The sequence below is a fragment of the Aulonocara sp. 'chitande type north' Nkhata Bay genome, linkage group LG16, assembly GCF_057382095.1.
Source record: "Aulonocara sp. 'chitande type north' Nkhata Bay isolate Kocher_YH1m ecotype deep benthic linkage group LG16, A_spYH_male_GT1.1, whole genome shotgun sequence".
Taxonomy (NCBI): domain Eukaryota; kingdom Metazoa; phylum Chordata; class Actinopteri; order Cichliformes; family Cichlidae; genus Aulonocara; species Aulonocara sp. 'chitande type north' Nkhata Bay.
Window position 1 is genome coordinate 1705567 of NC_141359.1, and position 23983 is coordinate 1729549.

At 44.4% G+C, this 23983-nt stretch overlaps 1 protein-coding gene, 1 long non-coding RNA gene and 2 pseudogenes across 2 annotated transcripts; all 4 read right to left on the reverse strand.

Annotated features, from left to right (window-relative positions):
• Positions 1-6073: 6073 nt before the first annotated feature.
• LOC147310761 (uncharacterized) lies at positions 6074-7396 on the reverse strand (annotated as a pseudogene).
• A 1534-nt stretch (positions 7397-8930) lies between these two features.
• On the reverse strand, positions 8931-9558 carry LOC147310762 (uncharacterized). Its single transcript, XM_086267454.1, has 3 exons — positions 9495-9558; positions 9251-9421; positions 8931-9171 (listed from the first exon to the last, which is right to left on the reverse strand). The coding sequence occupies exons 1-3, from the start codon at positions 9556-9558 to the stop codon at positions 9056-9058; spliced, it is 351 nt and encodes a 116-aa protein (XP_086123580.1). The 3' UTR covers positions 8931-9055.
• Positions 9559-10720: 1162 nt separating this feature from the next.
• On the reverse strand, positions 10721-11368 carry LOC147310763 (uncharacterized). The gene is made up of 4 exons (XR_015125385.1): positions 11319-11368; positions 11085-11120; positions 10902-10949; positions 10721-10759 (listed from the first exon to the last, which is right to left on the reverse strand). It is a non-coding gene; the product is annotated as an uncharacterized LOC147310763 (long non-coding RNA).
• Positions 11369-21583: 10215 nt separating this feature from the next.
• On the reverse strand, positions 21584-23157 carry LOC147310764 (uncharacterized; annotated as a pseudogene).
• Positions 23158-23983: the final 826 nt, after the last annotated feature.

A 23983-nucleotide genomic window follows, 5' to 3' on the forward strand; every position in this document is an offset into this window, starting at 1 on the left:
GCAAAGCTTCTACAAGCTATTAGAGGCCAGCAAAAAATCATTAACAAAGAAGTCGCTAAATCCAACTCTGCCAACACTTGAGGTTTGGTGTAATGTAATTTTTAAGATAAGTAAAATGGAAAAATTGACATTCTCCTTGAAAATTCTGAAATTTGTTTTTTTACAAAGTGTGGAATAAGTGGATTTGCTTTGTTGTCCACCCCCCCCCCCCCCCCCGCCCTGAACTTTTGTATTTCCAATGTACTGTATAACATCAGATTGACCCTCTACTTCACAATATGTATCAAATGTACTTTATGTAAGTAAGGTAAATATGCTGCATTATGTACACATTGTTAAGCCACCGAGTTCAAACTTTGTTATTTGACTGAAAAACAAAGGACTAGGAAAAATATGTTTTTGACTAAATAATACCAGTGTATTTTATTGAAACATGTCCTTTTTCAATAAAAATACAAATGAAAAAAAGGAATACAAACACAACCTGTTTTGAAAGCAGAAACAGTCTAGTTGTACAAATACATTCTTCGTGTGTCACGGCTCGGGTCAGTGGCCCTCTGAAGAGTGGAGAGGAGGACTCAAATGCAGCACTTACTCAGACGTGTGGGGGATTTATTAACAATACCAAACATAAAGTGGAGATGGCAAAACAGAACTAAGGATGAACTAAACTGGGAGAAACTACACCAAGGAGTAGCAAACCGGAACATGAAGGGAGAACAGCAGGGAGAGCACGCAGGGGAGTATGAACACAGACGACGCGACGAGGAACAGAGGCAAACACACACTATAAGTACACAGAGAGACACTGGGAAATCACACACAGGTGGGAGACACAGCTGGACCTGATTAACCTGACGAGACAGGGGAACACTAACACCAGGGACCAATAGAGGGAGCACAAACCCAGAACCCAGTATCTAAAATCCCAAAACACAAACCATCCCAAAGCAGCCCATGAATAATAATGAGAATAATAACAATAAAGAACACAAACACAAAATCACTGAGTCATGGACGCAGGACCATGACAGTACCCCCCCCCCCTCAAGGGCTGGCCCCCGACAGCCACAGAAACACACCACCAGACCCGGGCGGGCGGCAGGGGGCCCAGGACCGGGCCATGACCAAAACGGAGGCCCGGGAGTCCCAAACAAACATTCACAAAACTCGCAGGGGAGCAGAGTCTGAAACACAGTTCAGGTGGCCGGCCTGGGGCCCGATAGCACAGGAGGCCAGGATGGGACAGTTCAGGAGGCGGGCCACGAAGAAGGCCGCGGCGGCGCGCAAAGAGTTCAGGAGGCCGTCCACGAAGGAGGCTGTGGCGGCGACAATCTCGTTCAGGAGGGCGGCCACGACGGCGATGACGACCAGTCAGCAGCCTGGAAAACGGCCAACGAAGATGAGGTGCCAGACGAGGACCGGATGGTGGTGTGCCAACAGCGGAACCAGGCACAGATGAGGAGAATGAAGAGGCAGGACCTGCTGAAGCCAAACCAGGCGAGGCTAGAGCTGATGCAGCAGGAGATGATGCGGATGCTGAAGAAGCTGCTGCAGGCGATGATGCGGATGCTGAAGAAGCTGCTGCAGACGATGATGCGGATGCTGAAGAAGCTGCTGCAGGCGATGATGCGGATGCTGAAGAAGCTGCTGCAGACGATGATGCGGATGCTGAAGAAGCTGCTGCAGGCGATGATGCGGATGCTGAAGAAGCTGCTGCAGACGATGATGCGGATGCTGAAGAAGCTGCTGCAGGCGATGATGCGGATGCTGAAGAAGCTGCTGCAGACGATGATGCGGATGCTGAAGAAGCTGCTGCAGGCGATGATGCGGATGCGAAGGCTGGACCAGACAAGGAGGCAGACACGAAGGCTGGACCAGACGAGGATGCAGAGACGAAGGCTGGACCAGGCGAGGATGCAGGCACGAAGGCTGGGCCAGACGAGGATGCAGACACGAAGGCTGGACCAGACGAGGATGCAGACACGAAGGCTGGACCAGACGAGGATGCTGACGAAGGCTGGACCAGACGAGGATGCAGACACGAAGGCTGGACCAGACGAGGATGCAGACATGAAGGCTGGACCAGACGAGGATGCTGATGAAGGCTGAACCAGACGAGGATGCAGACACGAAGGCTGGACCAGGCGAGGATGCAGACACGGAGGCTGGTCCAGGCGAGGATGCAGGCACGAAGGGTGGGCCAGGCGAGGATGCAGGCACAAAGGCTGGGCCAGGCAAGTATGCAGGCACGAAGGCTGGGCCAGGCAGGCTGAAGCTGGACCAGGGCCAGGCGAGGCTGAAGCTGGACCAGGCGAGGCTGAAGCTGGACCAGGGCCAGGCGAAGCTGAAGCTGGACCAGGCGAGTCCGTTATTAGCACCATTGCCTCACAGCAATTACATAATAATGAGACAAAGGTAACATGAATATACACATTAGGGGTGAGATAAACTTTCTATCCAATCATGCATTTTGTGACAAATATACTGGCCAGTCACAAAGGATTTTTTTTTATGTTTTTTTTTTTTTTTAATAATTACTCAGATCCAAATTAGAGTTACTGACAACTCTTCCAGAATTTCATCATTGCACCTGGTTTCTGTATATGATATATAACAGCTGATCAATGTAGGGAGGGTGCTATGAAACTCTTTGAAGTTCAAGTAGGACTACCAGTGTTTATTCCGAGAGACATGAATTCTGCAAGTTGTTGCCTTTTGGGATAGTTTATGGTTATATTTGTCACATTATTGTAAATTTAAAAAAATGTTTGCTTTGCAGTAAAATTGTGATATCTGACACACCTCTCAAAATCATGCAGATATTATCTTTGTTGCTAAATTTTCTTCCTCTCCATTAGTTAAGATGACTTTATATCTTGAGGCAAAATATCCCAGGGTCCATCCCTGGAATGTGATTCTGCCAGTCTGTGTGAAGAGGAGGTTTGTTCAGCGCCATCAAGCAGCCCAACCAGTAGCATTCAGAGGCCAGGAGTCTCAGCTTCACCATCACACTCTGGGAGTACTGAGCTTCATGTTCAAAGAGAGGTGTCTGAAGGGGGCGTATTGTTACTAAAAATGCGTGTAACCTTTTTAACCTGCTCAATTGCTCCATTTAATTCAAGACCACACTTTTATACTTTTAAATGTGAATAACTGGAAGTTATATAAGACATACTTTCAGAAGATCTTCTTTTCTGGTGTTGTACAGGTACATCTGAAGATTCTCACTTGCTATCTGGGGGCAATGTTCAACCTGGAACAAGGAACAGTGCTTACAAACGAAGAAAAATCAAGTCCTTAACAATATGTTTTTTTATTCCAGCCTTCAAGTTTAGTACCTTTTGTGGAGTCAGTCCACTATTGGGTTCAATTAAGCTAAAAACTTCCTCTATCTGCTTCCTCTTTCTGTCCACTTCTTCTATTGCATCTTTAAACTGTTTCTATAGAGATCACAATAAATATTAATAATTTTTGTTGAAACAAAAAACAATACAGGACAATACTTTTCATGGTACCTGAATCAGAGCTTTGGTAAACTCTGGTTTCAGTTTATTGGATTTCAGATGATCTTTTATTTTAGACCAGCACAGCAGTTTCAGACGGTTATACATCTCAATAAGTCTGGTTTTGCTGACTGGGTTGTTCATGTTTTCAGTGTCTTCTGTCTTCATCCAAGCATCAGCCTGTGCTGACACTCTATTTAAAAGACAAAATGACATTTTGAGATAAACCAATTAAGTCTAAAAATAAAATAAATGCCTTATTGAGGCTGTCATTTTTAGTATCTTCATGTATGCTAAAATCACCCACAGTAAGTATTTTGTCTGAGCTGAGCACTAAATCACAAATCTGATAAATCAAACAGAAACTCTTATTTAGGGTTAGGTCTTTTGATCTTTGGTTGATTAACAAATTGCGGTGGGACATTGCTGCCACTCCCCCTCCTCGACCAGTGCTTTCAGAATTCTGACGCTATTTATTCATTTAAATTTACATAATTATCCTGCTCTACCATTTTTTCTTTAAGGGAGACTAAAGAAATTTTTAATCAATTATTAATTCATGTACTATCAGAGACTTAAATAAAAAATAAATTATCGTTGTACCTGTTTTACCCTTTCATGCAGTTGCAGATAGTATATTGTTTTTTTATCTGTGATTTTTAAAATTTTAAATCATTTTTGTTTTGTTGACTTTTGCTTTGTTTTTTTTGGCCACTGACACAGTCTCTAAGGGGATGGGGTTTTGGGGAGATAACAGGTGGAGAGAAGCTTCTCTGCCTCTCTGCAACTCTTTCGCTTTCTGGTCACAACTCTGGATAGTCACATTTTGGGGGGTTTAATACATTTGGCCAGATTTCTAGAAATGAGAGCTGTTCCATCCAAAGAGGGATGGATGCCGTCTGTCCTAAAAAGACCAGGTTTCCTCCAGAAAGTTTCCCAATTGTCTGTAAGGCCTACACCATTTTTAAATTAAATTAAATTCATATAGCGCTACATCACAATAGCAGTCACCTCAAGGAGCTTTGTATTGTAAGGTAGACCGTACAGTAAAGACACCACTCAGACAGACAGGAGTTTAAGGAGAACAAACAGCTAAATATCTCACTCCAATTACATTTTATTGGAAGAAACAAAATGTGTCTTATGAGCTCTACTACTGACTTCTTGTTTGGCTCTCAGCGAAGGCGGTCGCACTTTTCTCCTCTCCTCCTTCCCCTTATCTTCCCTGCTTAGCCTCTTATGTCCTTGTCTTGTCTCGTGCTTTTTTTTTTTCACTTTCCCTTGAACACCCTCTCACAGTCTTTGTCTAAAAACCTAAAAGAGAATTATGGATTTGGTCAACTGGTCTCTGAATGCAATTGACACGCTCTTCTCAACGAGAAGTCTGGGCTCGGGAGACCCCGAGTGCCCTGGAGGGACTTTCTCTGCCGGATACATGATAGACAGGTGGCAGAAATGGAGGATCGTGTGCCTGGTGGGACTGTCGATCAAGGACGCTGAAGATATCTACCTATTCGGGGGTAACAGGGTTCTTGTTGATACGAACTGGCTTGGCCCTGGCTTATCGAAGAATTAAGAAAGAGGAACCGGCTGTTCAAACCCCCACAAGGCTGCCCGCTGGGATTGAAACGATGGGACGAGGCATGACTTCTTAGAATGGGCTCACTGAGTGCAGCATGGTTAAGATCTTGGAGAAGCTCACTGTCACGGCCAGGCGGATCAGCTGCACGCTGATCAGCCCTCTCTGTTTCTCTCTCTCTATTCCTCTTCTCTCTCGCCGGGCCGGAACTCACTGTGGGTTCACGCCCTCGGCCCACGCCCTCGGGAGATGAGACACCTGGGTCTCATTAAGGGGAGCAGCATTTAAGCCAGGAGGTGACTGCTGTTCGTCGCTGGATCGTTGTCTACCACACGTTAGTGAAGTCAAGCTACAGCAAGTTAGTTAAGAGTGTTTTCCTTTGTGCGTCATTCTTAACCCTGTCTACAGAGCTTCCTGGATTTTCCCCCATGTGGCAGTGTCGGAGTGTGAGCCTGTGATCGTGTGAGTGGATATTCTGAAGAATGCGTGCTTTCCCGTGGACTTCCCTGGAGACCCCTTCTCCCCCCACTCATCTGTATATAACACCCCCCCCGCACATTCTTGTATATACACCTGGTGACTTGTAAATAAACCCTTCTTGTGAGCAACAGAACCGGAGTCCTGCGTTTGAGTCCTCCTCCAAACCGTAACACTCACAGCTGCAGTGAATACTCAGAATAACACCTCTGAACGTACATTGGGTTACATCAAGGAGAAGTTCGCACAGGATAACACCTTTGAACAAAAGTTGGATAACATCTTAGAACAGCTCACTACTGTCGTGAGGTCTCAGAATCAGCTCTCTGGGAACAAGAATGACAAGACCACAGAGCACAAGCTGGATAACATCATGGAGAAGTTGGCGGCTCTACAATGGGAAATGGAGAGACCAGTGTCGGTGTCGGGGTGTTAAAGAATAACTTTAAAATTGTCTTTAACTTTAAAATTGAGCTGTTCAGCATAAAAGAAAACCACCATCATAACTCGGCTATCCCTTCAGCGCCAGCTGAGAGCTCAAGGCTGGAGCCGAACAACAACTCCCTGATAACGACTGTATTCAGACTGTTCCTCCCACCCTATTCAAGGCCACCTGGGTTGGCTGGAAGACTGTTTACTTAGCCTGGCTGGGCGAAGGACACTGTCTCAGCTGAATTCTGGACACGCACACACATACATACACACTGATATGTACACACTCATCCCCCCTCCCTTTCCAAACGCCTTCGACGCTTGTTTCCTGCAGGGGAACACGGCGGGTCTGCACCCGTGCTGGAATGGTAGCACTGAGCAGGGCGGCTGCTGTGCTCGCTTCGGATTACTCCTCACCCCCCACCCAACCCTATGGCTTGTCACGTGTTTCATAATGTTGTGCTGTGGACATTTATGTGCTTTTTGTGCAGAGGAGTTTTTTTGTTTCCTGTTCTCGTGCTGTCCTACCATGGGAGCACAGCATGAGTAGAGGTCTCTTTTTTTCCCAGCCCCTGGCCAAGCGACGGGGGAGCGTCCATTCTGGTGGCCGCCCGCGCATCCAGCGGCAACGGCGAAGCTGGTCCGGAGGTCGGCCGCGTAGCAAGCGGACACGGTCCCACAGGCATGGCCGTGAGCTCTTGCACACAGGCGGCTGGGCAGACGTCAGGCGCGCAGAATCGACTGGTGGCAGCGAGGCTGGACTAGCCAACCCGCCGACCCCCGGCTTAGCGGGGCTGTCCCGCTCCTCTGCCTCCAACTCGGGCTGCGCAGGCTGCCCTGGAGCAGGGACCTCCGTCTCCTCGCACAGCTGCTCCGCCACCGCCTCCGCCACTCCCGTTTGAAGCGGCTCCCCACACTGCGCCTCCAGCAGGCACAGCCCCTCGTCCACCTCTGGGTGGAGCGACTCCTCTTCCTCCGGCAGGTGTAGACCCTCGCCCGCCTCGTCCTCCACCTCCGATTCGAGCGGCTCCTCCACCGCTCCCGGCAGGAGCAGCCCTTCACCCGGCTGCTCCTTCTCGTCCGGCAGGCTCGGACCCCCGCATGACTCGTCCACCACCTCTGGCTGCCGAGGTGCCCCACACGGCTCCTCCACCGCTTCACTGTCCTAGGGACACACTTGTGGGGGTGGCGCCCAGGCCCAGAGCAGCGCCACCAGCTCCCCAATCCTTTCCAGGTGGCGCTCGGACCGGTCCTGCAGCTCTTCCTGCTGGCGACTCACCTCCGCCGCCTGCTCCCGCTGGGCGGCCGCCATTTCGGCCACCCTCTGGGCCAGCTCCTCAGTTCCCTGGCTCCGATACGGACCCGCCGTGCCGCCTCCTGGGTTTCGGCACCAATGTGGCATGAATAAGGCATGGCGGGACCACAGAGCAACGTTCAGAGCAAACTTTATTTGATTCACGTCACACCACACACCCCAACTCCTGAGTCCCCATGTTTTAACACGGCGGGCGTGATTGCGGATGCTGTGCAGGTGCGTCCGCACGGCACCGCAGACCACGCCCCACCACAACAATATAAATATTATATCGTACAAACGTACAATTGAGATTAGAGGCCACATTTCAGCTCCAGTCACGGCTTCCATCACTGTCTTTTTCGTCTTACCCAGAATTACAGACAAACAGGAGGATTTATTGGCTAGCACTGCTTAGCCTTGCACGCGTTCTTATTTTAAACTTAATCTGGAATTCATTGCAAACTGTTTGTCTGGTATATAAATGACAAGATTTTGTTTTTCAACAACAGTTAGTAAAAAGCATCTCCAGTGTGATCAAATTTTCTTGCCAAACATCTGCAGCTTGGCAGTGTATACAGCACTATAAAAACCATACATCTTTCCACAGGTCTCCACTTCATCAGACATCACCTAGACTCAGAGCTGGATGAGGCAAGCACAAACAGCGGCCTGAACGGTGAAGATGATGGATCCATGGGGTCAGGAAAGCCAGAAGCAGGGCTGGAGAGGTACCTTTCATGTCCATTCAGTGGAGGTGTGGATCTATTGCATGGCTTTCCTCACATCAAGAAGCTGTTGATCAAAGTCAATACAGCTCTATATGCATCTGGAGCTTGTGAAGGACTTCTCAGTCATGCAGGACTCCTGTTCACTGCTAGACGGTTACAGCTTCACAGACAGAACCTTGAGAGCAAACTGCTGCTGAAGCTTAACCATAACCTCACTGAGTGACGAAATGGCATGTTTTTGCTAAATATGCAGAAATAGATAAACACCCATACAATTTATGGTAAACTGAGCTGCCTTGTATGCACATATAATGAAGATGCCTTGTTCGAATGTTTTCTCTGAGGCTGCTGTGCCATTTGAAGCAAAAATTAATATTTACAAGTTTGTAGCATATCTTGTCACTGGAAATTGTTTGCACTGTTTATATATTTATATTATTTACTCTAGATATTGGTGAAAAAAGCTTTATGTTGTGAAAAACTGAAATCTGGAAATTAGATTTGTTGTGCCTTGTTTTGTTGATTTTTTTTAACATATATTCCATTTGAAAGTACTAAAATTTATATATTTATTTATTTTTGTTTGTCTGATAGCATTTATTTAAAAAATAAATCGGATTTCAAACAGTTACTCACTACTTGAGTAGTCTTTTCACCAGGTACTTTTTTAAACTTACTTGAGTAACTTTTTTGGCGACTACTTTTCACTTTTACTTGAGTAATAATATTTTAAAGTAATGCTACTCTTACTTGAGTACAATTTTTGGACACTCTACCCACCTCTGCTGACCACACTGTGAACTGTCACAAAAAGAAAAGTCAGAAATAAACGTGACATCTATATATTGAACTGTGTCTGTGTGAAGTGCATTCCACACCTGAACACACCAAAAAGATAATGTCATGGCTCAACGGCACGGGGGAACAGGGATGGACACAGGCGCAGAAACCAACCCGGAAGCGAGGTGACAGAAAACAAATGATTTATTTCCGCCCACAGGAAAACAAAGGTGAAACACAAAGCGACGCCACCACACTAGTGGCGCGTAGGATTCGTCTGTGATAATGAGGGCGACCTAGACACCTCTAGGAGACGGCTGAACAGCGGGGACAGCGGGGAGGTAGAAACAGGACTAGGTAGGGGCCGGGGCACTGGAACAAGAGGAGATCACGATCAGAGGGATCCAGCAGACAACCAATAATCCTCCGCAGTTGAATTGAATTGCCTTACTTGGTTTCAGATGGAGGGGACAGGTGGAGCGGAAAACCCGGAAGCGGTCGAGGCGTGGGGAGGCAGGCAGGTGAGCAGTGGGCCGGCAGGCCACGTTGTGTGAGCAGCTGGCGGCCCAGGTCCAGGAGGACGGGAGCGAGGGGAACAAGATCTCCACTCCGGGTGCTATCGCTGAGGACAAGAAAAGACAGGTCAGTCATCACACGGCGTTAAGACAAGGTTTAGGATGCTCCACTGAACTAACATGGGAATAGCAGATACTCAGGCGATGAGTGGTTGAGAGCGCAGGTCTGATATACCGCTGGCATGATTGCTCACAGGTGGTCAGCCAGGGAGGGGCAACCGGACTCCGCCTAAAGGAGGAGGAGCCGCTGTCTGAGACCTGCAGGTGCCCAACCAGACCATGACAGATAACACTAGAAAAGTACTTGACATTCCTCTCGAAGTTTTTCTTCAGCTTCAGACAGTCTGTATGAATTGGGGTTTTTTTTATCACTGGCCACATGAGCGTTGAAGTCTCCCAGTAGGATGAGAGAGTCCCCAGGTGCAGCACCCACAAGCGCCCTGCACTGGCACTCCAAAAAGGTTGGTCACTGAACCGTCATTTTGCACACAAGTACAGACAACAGTCAGGACCCATTCCCTGACCAGAAGCACAGAGAATAGAACCTCTGGTCCATAAGAAGAAAACCTACAAAATACAAGCAACAAGCCAAGGGATTACTAAAACACCCAACCCAGCCTGTCACATCTCATCAAAGGCAACTCCAGACTGAGACAGTTTCCAGCCGGTCTCCAGGAGACTACTTTCACAGACCAAGCCATATGGTGAGATGATCCTGACTATGCCTAGCGAGTACCTTTTAACATCATGCACTAACCCAGGCTCCTTCCCCACCAGAGAGGTGACAGTCCAGCCAATGTTGTAAGTAGCTGAGCATCAGTCGACCAGAATCTCCGCCTCTTACTGCTGTCCAGCTTCAGACCCCTGCAGTGCCTTCTGCGGGTGGTGGGGCAACAGAAGGGTGGGCCCATGTCTCTTTTTTGGGCTGTGCCCGGCTGGGTGCCATGGACTAAGACCCAAACACCACACGCTCACCTTCGGGCACCCTCACAGGGTCTGGTTCCAGGGCCTGGCTCCAGGGCGAGGCCACGGTAACCATATCCAGGGCAGGGTGAAGTGTTCCTGGAACTTCTGCTCCAAAGAGTTTTTGAATCCCTCTTTATATGTTTCCTCACCCAGGACCAATTTGCCATGGAAGACCCTACCAAGAGAGAAAAGCCACCGACAACATAGACCCTAGGACACACAAACCCATCCAATATGATAAGGTAGTGATTTTCTATTTTCTTTGTTTTTAACCTGTTTTAACCATAAACCTGAGCCTCGTGTTTCAGTATTAGTGCTTAAGCTTCAAAAACTGAAAGCCAGTTTCCTGTCCAATTAAAATGTAACAAAACCAAAATGCTCACCTTTCCTCTTTAAGTTTTTCTTCAGCTTCAGACAATCTGTATTTAAAAAATAATTTTTTTAAAATGTTTGACGTAAATTATTCTGAATAATGAATTTTTCATTAAAACTGATCTTTCATCTTTCTAACAAATACATTACACTGGAATGCATTACTGCAGCTCTCTATGTGTTCAGTACCTTTGTTTGACTGATTTCAGTTCATCATCTTTTTGTGACAGAGCAGATCTGTGGTGGGGAGCAACATGAGAGAAACATCCTTTTAATAACTGAACAATTATTGAAGCACTCTCTCAGTTAATGACTGATACAAATATGAAAACATGTTTTAGAATCCAACCAGGTCAAACCCAAAATACTCACCTTTCCTCTCTAAGTTTTTCTTCAGCGTCAGCCAGTCTGTATTAAAAAGAAAACACTTAAAGCTTCACGCAAACCCCTCCGAACAATCATTGCTTGATTAAAACCGATGCTCTATTACAAAATACACTATGTCAAGTGGACAAATAATGAATCACTCAATTATTGATTTAATAATGTAAGCATTGTTACACACATATTATATGGAATGGGTTAAAGTTTTTTCAGACACAGTACCTCTGACGGAAAAAATTCAGGTTCTCATCTTCTTGTTTGGAAGTACAACTGTTCAGGGTAAAATGCAGCATTAGAAAAAGCTTCTTTTTATTCTTAATACTGAAGCATCAACTAAGTAAATCGTAAATGGACTGATTCTTATATAGCGCATTCCTACTCTCCCGGAGTACCCAAAGCGCTTTATACAACATGCCTCATTCACCCAATCATACCCATTCATACAGGCAGCTTTTTCTATGCTTTTGTTTAGCTAACGCTAATAGACATTCATACTTCGACTGTTTGGTATAACTTTTTCAGCATATGCTGACATGTCTGATTTTCCAGTATTTTTTCTTCATTTTGAGATACTGTAATAACACATGTGACCTAAAATCAAACAAAAACATTACATTAATTAAAGCCGAAGTTGTTTAATAAATCATTTTCATAACTTGAAATGTAAACATACATTTTAGATCCTCAAACTTTATGTACAAATTTAGCAAACAACAAAGACAGAAAAGTATTGATATTACAGAATTTTGTTTACAACCTAACAGTAAAATGCCACACAAAGTGCCTTTGTCAAAATAAATAGTTCCTTTTTACCAGAAAACAGAGAGCCAGATCAAAGGCCTGACACCTTCAGGTGCATCCCTCTTCTTGTTTTCCACCTAGAGGCAGCCTTTATAGTTTGCTTTATAGCAGTTTCAGTTTGCATTTGGTGGCTTTTTGATCAGCATATGTTGCACTCAACAGTCTCCTCATTTTTCTGTTCTGACACATAAAATAACAAAAAAAATGTCACCACTACAAGCTAAACACATTAGACTACTGTATATGTATATCACTAGACATTGCAAACACGTAGTAGTTAGACAACACACCTTTGGAACAGAGGATTGCAAGTTCGATTCCTGCCTGGGGTGTCTGTATCCGGTAAGGGTCCTAAGAGTAGACCTCCTATGCTAAGCAAGCCTACCGCAGACATGAGCGAGGTGTTGAGGAACCAGGGCACCCTGACAAGAAGGCATCGGTGGACAAGAGACGAAAACAGGGCGTTGTTGGAATGCTACTAGGCAAGTAACCCTGGCGGAAGGGGTTATCGGTCCCATCCAACTACTAACCAATAACCTGCCTCAGTACTACATGGAAGCTCCTGTCAGGCATCATAGCGGCTAAGATGAACAGGCACATCTGTCAATACATGAGTGGGGCACAAAAAGGGATGGGCAAGAATACCAGAGGCGCAAAACACCAGCTACTGGTAGACCGAGCAGTCAGCCAAGACTGCAGGACCAGGCTGACCAATCTCTGCACTGCCTGGATTGATTACAAGAAGGCCTATGACTCAATGCCCCACAGCTGGATACTGGAATGCCTAGAACTATATAAGATCAACAGGACCCTGAGAGCCTTCATCAGGAACTCAATGGGGATGAGGCGGACAACAGTGGAGGCCAACCTCAAGCCCATAGCACAAGTCACCATCAAGTGCGGGATCTACCAAAGAGATGCTCTGTCCCCACTGCTGTTTTGCATAGGCCTGAACCCCCTCAGTGAGATAATTGACAAGACTGGCTACGGATACCGACTACGAAATGGAAAAGTTGTCAGCCACCTCCTGTACATGGATGACATCAAGCTGTATGCCAAGAGTGAACGAGACATCGATTCACTGATCCACACTACCATGATATAAAGCAATGACATTGGAATGTCGTTCAGACTGGAGAAGTGTAGTCGGATGGTAACAAAGAGAGGGAAGGTAGTCAGAACTGAGGGGATTGAACTACCAGAAGGCAACATTGCAGACATAGAGGACTGTTACAAGTACCTGGGGATCTCGCAGGTGAATGGGAACAATGAAGAGGCCGTTAGAAAAGCTGCAACCACCAAGTACCTGCAGAGGGTCAGGCAAGTCCTGAGGAGTCAGCTGAATGGTAAGAACAAGATCCGGGCCATCAACACGTACGCCCTGCCCGTGATCAGGTACCCTGCTGGGGTAATAGGCTGGCCAAAGGAGGAGATAGAAGCCACTGACATAAAGACAAGAAAGCTCCTTACCATGCATGGAGGGTTTCACCCCAAGTCCAGCACCCTGAGGCTGTACGCTAAGCGGAAGGAAGGAGGCTGGGGACTGGTAAGTGTCAGCACCACAGTCCAGGATGGCACAAAGGAACATCCACGAATACATCACGAAGATGGCCCCAACTGACATCATACTCAGTGAATACCTCAGGGAGCAGAAACCGAAGAAAGAGAAGGAAGGCGAGGAACCATCATGGAAAGAAAGGCTCCTGCACGGTATGTACCACAGGCAGATAGCGGAGGTGGCTGATACCCAGAAATCCTACCAATGGCTGAACAAAGCTGGACTGAAAGACAGCACGGAGGCACTAATCATGGCAGCACAGGAACAAGCACTGAGCACAAGATCCATAGAGGCTGGGGTCTATCACACCAGGCAAGACCCCAGGTGCAGGCTGTGTAAAGATGCCCCAGAGACAATCCAGCACATAACAGCAGGGTGCAAGATGCTAGCAGGCAAGGCATACATGGAACGCCATAACCAAGTGGTTATGGCGTACAGTGTACAGGAACATCTGTGCCGAGTATAACCTGGAAGTCCCGAGGTCAAAATGGGAGATGCCCCAAAGGGTGATAGAGAATGACTAAGCTAAGATCCTGTGGGACTTCCAGATAGAGATGGACAAAATGGTGGTGGCTAACCAACCGGACATAGTGGTGGCAGACAAACAGAAGAAGACGGTGATCGATGTAGCAGTTCTGAATGACAGCAACATCAGGAAGAAGGAACACGAGAAGCTGGAGAAATACCAAGGGCTCAGAGAAGAGCTCGAGAGGATGTGGAGGGTGAAGGTGACAGTGGTCCCCGTGGTAATCGGAGCACTAGGTGCTGTGACAAGCTAAGCGGGTGGCTCCAGCAGATGCCGGGAACAGCATTGGAGATCTCTGTCCAGAAGAGCGCAGTCCTGGGAACAGCTAAGATACTGCGCAGGACCCTCAAGCTCCCAGGCCTCTGGTAGAGGACCCGAGCTTGAAGGATAAACCGCCCGCAGGGGCGTGCTGGGTGTTTTTTTGTTTTTATATATATATAATTTTGTTAACAGAGATTAATATTTTATGTCTAAAGTGTCAAGTAATGGGTTTTTAGAAACAACTTCATAATGTTATCCTTAATATGCAAAAAAATGATTTCTTATGATTTCACTGAAGTTTTTGGTGACCAGAAGTGTTGGGTAAGTTACTTTAAATTAGTAACTTGGTTACATTACTAGTTACTTCTATCAAAAGTAACTCAGTTACTTCAAGTTACTCATTACTTTCAGAGTAACTAGTTACTAGGGAAAGTAACTTTGGTTTTACTCAGAATTTTCTTGTTAATGTGTTGCTTCCGTAACTGAATATCCAGGAAGATTGCCAGTCTTCTAGCTTGCTTACTTGTCAAAAGTGCACTGTGCCCACCCACCAATAGAAACGAAAAAATAATGTGCACATTTCAACGAAAGAAATCCCATGCCTGGACCGTCATTGACTGCCGCCATGATTCTAGCCTACGTCACAGCGTCATGTGCGCTTTTTACATCCAACACAAAAACTGCAGTCGTGGTGCTTTCAATTGTCCTCAGAATTCTGAAATTCTGCCTTCTGAATAGGAGGATGTAGGTAACACCAGACTGCAGATGAGCTGCATACAGAGGTGGACTGGGACAAAAAAATCATCCCGGGCATTTTGACTATAAACATCAGCTGATACTAGAAATTACTATTAAATAAATTCTAACAACAGCTGATCAAGCTTAAACGTGCTGCTGTTGTTTAGCGACATCTGCTGGTTTCCTCTTTCTGGCGCAAAGCGGGCGATAAACAAATGTTAGATTATAATATTATTTTATGCCATGTTATACCCCTAATTAAAGATTGTGAATTATTATGTAGTTTTAGTTTGCATTATTCTCCTGAATTAGAAGAAGTTGATAACTGTTGCATTTGTTATACTGATTTGCATTACATTAGACTGCTGATTTATTGTGGATGAATGATATTGTTGTATGATGCATTATACTGCTGAGTTATAAGAAATACTGTTTGCAGAAAGTCATCGCCTTATTTGTCTGATTAGAAGAGAACAGAATATACTGGAGTTTTCTGCTCCATCTCAGCAGGAGCAGATAGACGGGGAGCCAAGGTTGTAGCTTAGGCGCTGTGTGAGAGAAAGCATGTGAATGTTTAGGCTTTTATGATAAGGTGGAGGCACCAGAGGCTATAAGAGTTTGAGCAATGCTCCACCATTTTGAGATTTGAGGCTGTCTGCATCAGTGTCCATCTCCCACGTGTGTGATCATTAAAATCATCGTTTGACTTGACCCAGCCGGACCAGTGTTGTTATTGTGGTTTTTTCTCTTGTCTCCATCCCCAATATTTTGAACCTTAACACAAACAAGAGAGAAAAGCCGATCAGCTGATCATTGATCAGTTTCATGATTGAAGTAGAAACAGGAGAGGGAGGGTGAGAGGATGAGAGAAGAAGAGGCAGCTGTGCAGCAAAGACACAGAATAACTCCAGCTTTGTGTCTTTTTCTTTCTAGCTGAAGTCCAGGACAAACTGTTCCTTTTCACCTCAATAAGAAACGCGTAATATTTTCTCTGAATATGAGATGATTCTGTTTTTCACGGGATGGTTGGCAACTCTAATAATTAACGGTATGAACAAAATAAAGTTCAACAATAACATCATAGCACCCACCCAGCTTTATAGAAACTCCGTCATGCTAGCTAGTATGCCGTACAAAAAAAAAGTCAGCATAACGAAAATAAACTCCACCTAAACTTTTTTATCTGACCCAGATAGACTGCAGGTCTATCTGCAGGTCTACCTGAACTTCAGGTCACCTGACACTCTCGGACCAGCGGCCGCTTCAGGTCTCTCCTCTTGCCTCCCTTTTCCTTCGTCTACCTGCTGGCCTCCACCACTTGCTAATGTAACCCATATCAACTACTCTCTGTCACATGACCCACGTCAGCTGATTTGAGGTCCCTCTTCTGATTGGCTCCTTCCACGTCGCGGCAACTCTGAAAACCGGCTGTGGAGGGATACTTCCAGGTTCGACTCCTGCTGTGGCGAGAAGGGTCTGGCTGCAGCCACTGTGGAGCTCCACAGTAACCGGATACACGTGACCTCCACACTAACCGGAAACATGTGACCTCCACAGTAGCCGGAAGCACGTGACCTCCACAGTAGCCGGAAGCACGTGACCTCCACAGTAGCCGTAAACACGCATGGATACCGTGGAAGTCTTTCAAGTTGATCGCAAAGGTTGGTTAAGTCTTTCTTAAATAAATTTGCCGTTAGCGATTTCATAATTCTAGGAATCCTCTAGTTTTCTTACAATGATCATGTTGCCACTTTTTTTGCCACTTTTTTTGCGTTACAACAACATTCCTCCTTATTTTAATGTTTTTTCATCGTGCTCCATGGCAGAGAAACACACAGATATGCTTTTTCCTGGGCCTGGTTTAAGTAAGAGAGCTGGATTAACGGCTTCTGTGGGCGAGAAGAAGCAAAAACCACATTTTGCATTAGAGTATGATTTATTGTTGGCGTCAGAGATGCAAAATAACAAATACTTCAATACTGTACTTAAGTAGAATTTTCTGGTGTCTTTACTTTACTGCTGTACTTTTTTGTGCCTACTGTATACTTCTTTATACTTCTCACATTGTAACACGCGTATCTGTACTTTGTAATCCGTACATTTGTAAATCAGCACACGTGCTTTGGACGCAAGATTACTTCAAAATTTTGTACATAAATTATATTTTAGACCCTGTACTTCTTACTTCGACTTGACTAAAAAGTCAAGTCGGTGCTTTCTAAACAGAGGTATCTAAACTGTAGTAAGGAACGTGTGTACTTGTGACACCTTTGGTTAGCGTCAACACTGTAAATTTCATCACAAACAGATTTAGATATTTATCAATACTTCTATTCGTCATTCTTTTCTGTACAGCTTTTTTATTGCCCAGATTTTAGTTAGCCCCTGTTCAATTGACTGTTATATGTCAATAGAAACATGTCTCACAAATTAAAGTGTCTTGTAAAATATTTGTGTGTTTTTTTTCAAGAATTTTCTTCCCAAATCTATTACATGCCAACTGTAAATTGTTATTTCTGCTAAAACCTTAACTTAAATGTGTACATGGTGTTTATCTGTTTCTCTCTCTGTTTTAGATGCACATATCAATCTGGAATTCGGGCTTAAAGCCAGAATTGCAGGAATGCAACACGTGTTGCAGAGGACTCTTTCACTGCCCTCCTGCCCCACTTTCAGCCCTACTGTCAGGGCAAAGATTGAGGAGCATCTAAGTGTGCATATAAAAAATGCTTTGCCTTTCAAAGGTATGTTTGTATTAAATATACTTTATAGTTATAAATATGCACTTTTTTAAGCACTTCTGCAGTATCTTTGTTGACTTAAAAGTTGCTGTTGATATTGTACAGTTCAGTTCATTCATCTGCAACAAAAATAGTGTTTTTATAAAATATATTTTTATTTACTGTTCACCACTTTTCTTGACATAACTTTTGTGATCCATACCATTTTGCTTTCATTATTGAGGTTGGCTTGGATGTTTTTGTTAACATGTACAATCTGATTGTTAGACAAATTGATTGCATTCTATACAACTACATTTAAATTACATCTGTTTGTTTGTTTGTTTTTTTCTCTTACAGATAAAATGATATGCCAGTGCAGGCTGCCTTGTAGGACAACAGGACACTTTCACCGCCCTGTCTGTAAGATTACAATCATATGGCGTGGGGATATGGCAAGGCATTTATTGTCTTGTCAGCATTCTTCAATGCCAAGTAAGCCACCATTATCAGGACTGCTCCCCGCTGAACTCTCCGAGGAGACCCGTATTCCTCCGGCAGTACTCTTCGAGGAGACCCATCTCCTCCCCAAGGTTTTGTCTTCGGTTTCTGAGTCTTTGTTAGAACATTCATATGCTCTACCCTCTGTGTTCAATAAAACTGCAGCTGATGGAAAGTCCATGAAAATGACATGCCCTCACTGTGGCCTTACTCTTCGTAGCTCTGGCAAGCTATTTGCACACTGGAGAGAGGAAGCCAAAGCTGTGCTTGAAGGACAACACGTGCCCATTTTCAGACTGAAAAAGCCCAAGTTCCAGGAAGTCAGTCAGGTCAGTATTCACTTTAAACAGTAGTGTAATTACATGGTTAGTGACATTTGAATAAGTGTTAAAAAAAACTGTTCTGCAACAGAGAAATAACTATGTTTTCATCCCCATTTGCCTGACACAGGAGCCAGCAGTTGTTGAAGAGCTGCGTCCTGCTGTGCACTGGGCTGTCCAAAATAAGGCACTTTTCCGTGGACACGTAACAATGCCCAAATATCTGTCCTTAAATCAAGGGGACCAGCAGAGGGTCTTAAGAGACATGTCAGAGGAAGAAGACACTGGAGCAAGGGACTTGTTCCTCTTTGGTTTTCAGTTTGCAGAGGACATGGAGCTCTTTTTGAAAGCATGTGCTGATGAGCGGGGGCTAAGGGTCAGTGCTATGTTTGGCATGTAATGGACAAATGAAGGCACTGGCTGTGTTTGTTTGTTTGTTTAATATGTTGTTTTTGGTTTTTTTTGTTTTTTTTGCTTTTTGCGTAGTACAAAATTCCAATTAAACTTATTTCAAAATGTTGTTCACTTTATTCTGTGTCCATACTTATAATAAAGGATTACAGTGAAACAGCATTAAATGTAAATGTAACAGCATTTTTTTTAAACTTGTAATTTCAAAATAAAAAGCTTATTGTTGATATTAACAGTAAAGAATTGTAATCAATAATATTTTTATACATTTTAAACATTAACACTCTGGGCTCTATCCTGGCCATTTGTGGACACTTCACTTATTCTTTTTTTTTGACTACTGCACTGCAGTGGACCAAAACAATGACACGGGTTTGATCTTAAGGATCTAATAGTTGTGTGTGTTGTGCATGACATTGCCACACAAATATGTATTTGCAAGATAGAGTAGAATAAATTATGACGCATGAAATATTACATAGGCTGCAGTGAATTTCTGTTGATACAGCCAATTGAGCTTTGAGTTTCCCAGTCAAACTTAGCTTTGAAGCACCTGCTAAAAACACTTTTACTCTTTTACATTTCATAACAAGACACCATAGCCAAAATATTAACAAAATATATATTATTAAAAAATTCATTTATGCAGGTGCAGAAAGTGCTGCTGCTGTAAGTCAGCCTAACAGCTTCTAGATCAATTATTTTTCTGGAAAGATGGTAGGAAAGGCATCACTGCTCATTTCTACAGTCTCCCAGATCTTGGAATACGATCCCTTTGTACCATGAAACCACTTCGCAGTACTAGGAGTCCACTAAAACCTATAAAGAGAGTGATCCTGGAAGAAATGGGGCACACACTAGTGACCTCAACAATTGCAAGACAGCCTTTTCCCCGATGCTCAGATGGGGAAAAAAAGGAAGTTTCATGAAAACATTAGGACTTTATCACTGTTTTATCTGAAAAGTTAATGGTAATATATAACCTAACTGGCTATAAAGAGTAAAAAATTTAGATACAATTTTGATTTTGATGAAAAGGACTGGTGCTATTTTAAAGAGTCACGTCGGTAAAAGTAGAAAAATGTTTTAAGAAATATACAATTTATAGCATTTTGTGAACATACACAAAAAGTGGCCATTTTTGGCAACAAACAAGCTGAGAGAGAGTTTTATATTTTTGGCTCTCCTTGAACAAAAATAATAGTGCATAATAATCAATGTTGATGTTAATCAATTAGATGTCCCAGACTCTACTAATAATAATACAGCGGTGCCTCGTTTATCGCTGGTGTTACGTTCAAAAAATAACCCGCGGTAGGTGAAATCCATAGCCAACTTTATTTTTTACAATTATTACAGATGTTAAGACTGTAAAACCCCTCACTACATGCTTTATACACTTTTCTCAGACAGGCATGAGCATTTTCACACTTTTCTCTTTTGTTCAAGCACTGTTAGAGTTCAAACCTTCGTAGAAACATAAGTCCAGTATTATGGAATGAAACCTAAAGGTGCATTTGAGGGTGCAAAACGTTTCGTCGGCATTGTTGTGTTTGTTTGGGAGAAAACTTACAAACATACAGTACAGCACTTCAGAGTTACACTGCTAGCGATCGAAGATTTATGTAAATTCGACAAGCTAAACGCATTCTGTACTGTACAGCAGGAGTCCCCAACCTTTTTGCGCCACAGACCACTTTAATGTCAGACAATATTTTCAGGGATCGACCTTTAAGGTGTCGCGGATAAATACAACAAAAGAATAAAAAAGAAGAAACTGTGGTATTTTGTAAATATAATAATAAACGTGACTTGAGCTGTGCGCCAACAACAATGACAGTGACATCCTCCTCTCTGCTTCTTAACGCTCTCTGGTCGCTATGGTAAAGCTTAAATAGTTCTTTCAAAATAAGTGTTGGGGGAAAACTCTGTAAAAGACCCAGGAGAAATAAAGACACAATGAGACAAGATTACTTTTGATGCTTTAACGTGTACACGGGTAAGCTGTTAAAAACAACTCACGTCGTGAACAGAGGCTTAGCATTTTTATAGGAAAGACAGTGAGAACAGGATAAGAAAATAATAAACAGATAAAATAAACAACTCCATATGTGGCGCTAGTCTCGTCAGCAGAGAGCTGGGAGAGAGCTGTGAGAGATAAAAGAATCTAAAACAATATGTCCCAAAACAATATGTCTTCGCTGGGAAAGTCTAAAAGGATAATTCTAAACTAATCTAACCATAGGCAAAGGGCAGACAAAAGGCATCTTTGTACATTTAAAAGAAGGTAAAGAAACATAGAATCATTTTCCACTAACATTCCCTCCTGTTTTAACTTATTTTAAATGTATACAACAATTGTCTGTGAAGGTTATTTATTAAGTATCTTCTGCAATTTTTTAATATTCAAAATGTCAACATAGCAGAAATGTAAATCATGTGGTCTAAAGAATAAAACAAATAAAAAGATAATAAAAGAACAAAGAAAAGCATAGTAAATGAAATAACAACAGAGAAAACAATAAAACTAAAACTACAAAAAATAAAAGGATAAAACCTTATATTGTACCTGCATAAACTACTAATGTGTTAATCAGTGCATGATCACTTGACAAGTCATTTTTAATCACCACGTCATTTATTAGCAGTTATTACAAGTTCTCCTCTAACAGAATTGCAACGGGATGCTGTTCTTCTTGAGGCACGGCAACATACAGTAAGCAGTCATTGTAGTTGTTATCATCTTTGAAATCATCACTCTTAGACATGGCAATACACACAACACTAATATGAGCAGTGCTATCATGATGAGACCTAGAAGGACAAACGGTTTTGCTACAGCAGCCAACCATGAACCGCCGAACAGCCAGTCCAGCCAGTCCAGCCAGCCTTGTGCTGTAGCTGCTCCAGGTGTGTGGTCAGTGACATATTTCTGCAGAACGGTCAAATTCTGCAAAGCTTCATAAATGTCTCCTCCAGCTTTGTATCCATCAGGGATAAAAGTGCAACATGTCTCCCCGATCAGCTTACAAACTCCTCCTTGTGATGCTGTTAGCAGGTCTAGTGTCAGTCTGTTCTGCAGCACCATCGTTCTGATGGCCTGCTGTTCTCCTGCTAAGGCCGTTCCCAGGGTCTTAGTTAAGTTGATGTGTCGTAGCAGAGCATATCGGTTGATTTCCACGTGATCCCGCACCTCGGCAACTCCAATGCCGGGGATCAATCTCTGTAAGAATTTCGCTTCTCCTCCCCAGATGCGAAACTGTCCCGGCACTCCAGTGTCCACTGTAATGCCGAAAGAATTGGGTGAGGCGATGTCCACTTCACGTCTCTGTCGGCTGCTTGGGTGATGTGCAACACTTTGCATGAAGAAGACGTGATCTGATAATTGCACCAGGGCACACAGACCCCCCCAACCTTCAGGGAGTGACAGATAAGCCTTATTGCCACATAGGAAGTACCAGTCAGCCAAAACTCTGGTTCCTCTACTGCTGGGTGCCGTCCGTGCACATCCTGTCTGGTACTGAGTCTTTGTTTGTAGTGGCATTCGGTAGCTGTAGTTGGAGCGACAGTTGAGGCTCATCAGCGTCGTGTTGCTGGCACAGGTGTCGTCGATTGAACAGGCCATACACTTCCTCTCGTTCCTCGGTGGGCAGAAAGTGTATATGTATTTACATAGGTGAGTAGGCAGCTCCCCCACTGCCCGCGATCCATTGTTCATCACACATACTGGCAGTTGTGCTGCGTTCAGTTTGTTCAGTAGAATTACATCAGGCAGTGGGTCTGAGACTTGGGGCCAGGTCAGTAGGTAGGTCTGTCCGGAACAGTTCACATTTGTGGGTGACGATGACCTCCAGGTTGCTTTTGCTGGGATGCTGTAGTTGGCCTTGGACCAAAGAGTACCGTAGCCTGGATGTGTTGCCAGGCCCAACAGGCACCAACTGCGATCTTCAGGTATGCTGTACGGCCACAGGCCAGACGTCTGTGAGGATAGGGGCATATGGGTACATGCATAGCAGTCAGTTTTATTATTCAAGTGAGCTGTAGTGTTCATAAACTGCCACCAGAAATTAGTGGCGTGGCCATGGGGAAACTTGGTGTACTTTCCTTTGTCATACAGTGTCTGCCTTTTCTTCATATAGCTTGACTTGTTGTCCCTCACGGAAGCAAAGATGAGGAGCCCGGCCAGGGTCAGGGCCGCTGCAGCTATTAGGAGCCACCACCTCATGACAACAGGACACACCCTCCTGTCGTGAGTAGACCCCCTGGCCAGGAAGGCTGTCCCCTCCACCGGGCGAGATCACAACGATTGGGCGAGCCTGTGTCGGCTGAGTTTAGATGGCTTCACTTACTCGCCTGCAGTGACTCTGATGGATCCAGGATGGTCGTTCCGCAATTTTGCAAGCGGTGGGCGTGGTGAGGAGAACCTGATGTGGGCCCTCCCACCTGGGTGCGCTCCAGTTTTTCCTTTGGAGCACCTTGATCAGAACCCAGTCACCGGGTTGTAATCTGCAAGACACTGGAGAAACATCATCAGGTTGTTGATTATGTACAATGATCTCTTTGTTTTCCAACAGCTTAGACATCCATTCTGCTAATGTGTTTTCTCTGATTGATTTGTCTATTGGTTGACTGGTGATGGGCAGTGGGAACGGCCTACCATGAATGATTTCAAATGGAGTTAGTTTATGGGAGCCTTGCGTTAAGCGCATCCACATTTTCACTAAACCCAAACTTTCAGGCCACGGCCTTCCTGTTTCTGCCATGCATTTCCTGAGCCTTTGTTTTATAGTGCCGTTAGTTCTCTCTACAAGGCCTGCACTCTGAGGGTGATACGCACAATGGTGTTTTATGCTGAAACCGAGTGCTTCGGAGACCTTAGTGATGACATCATTTACAAAATGAGTGCCGTTGTCTGATCGTATCAAAGCTGGGATGCCATATGTGGGTATGAAGTGATTGCACAAGCATTTTGCTACTGAGATTGCATCAGCCTTTTTCACTGGATAGATTTCCGGCCATTTAGAGAACACGTCTATAACCACTAGGGCGTA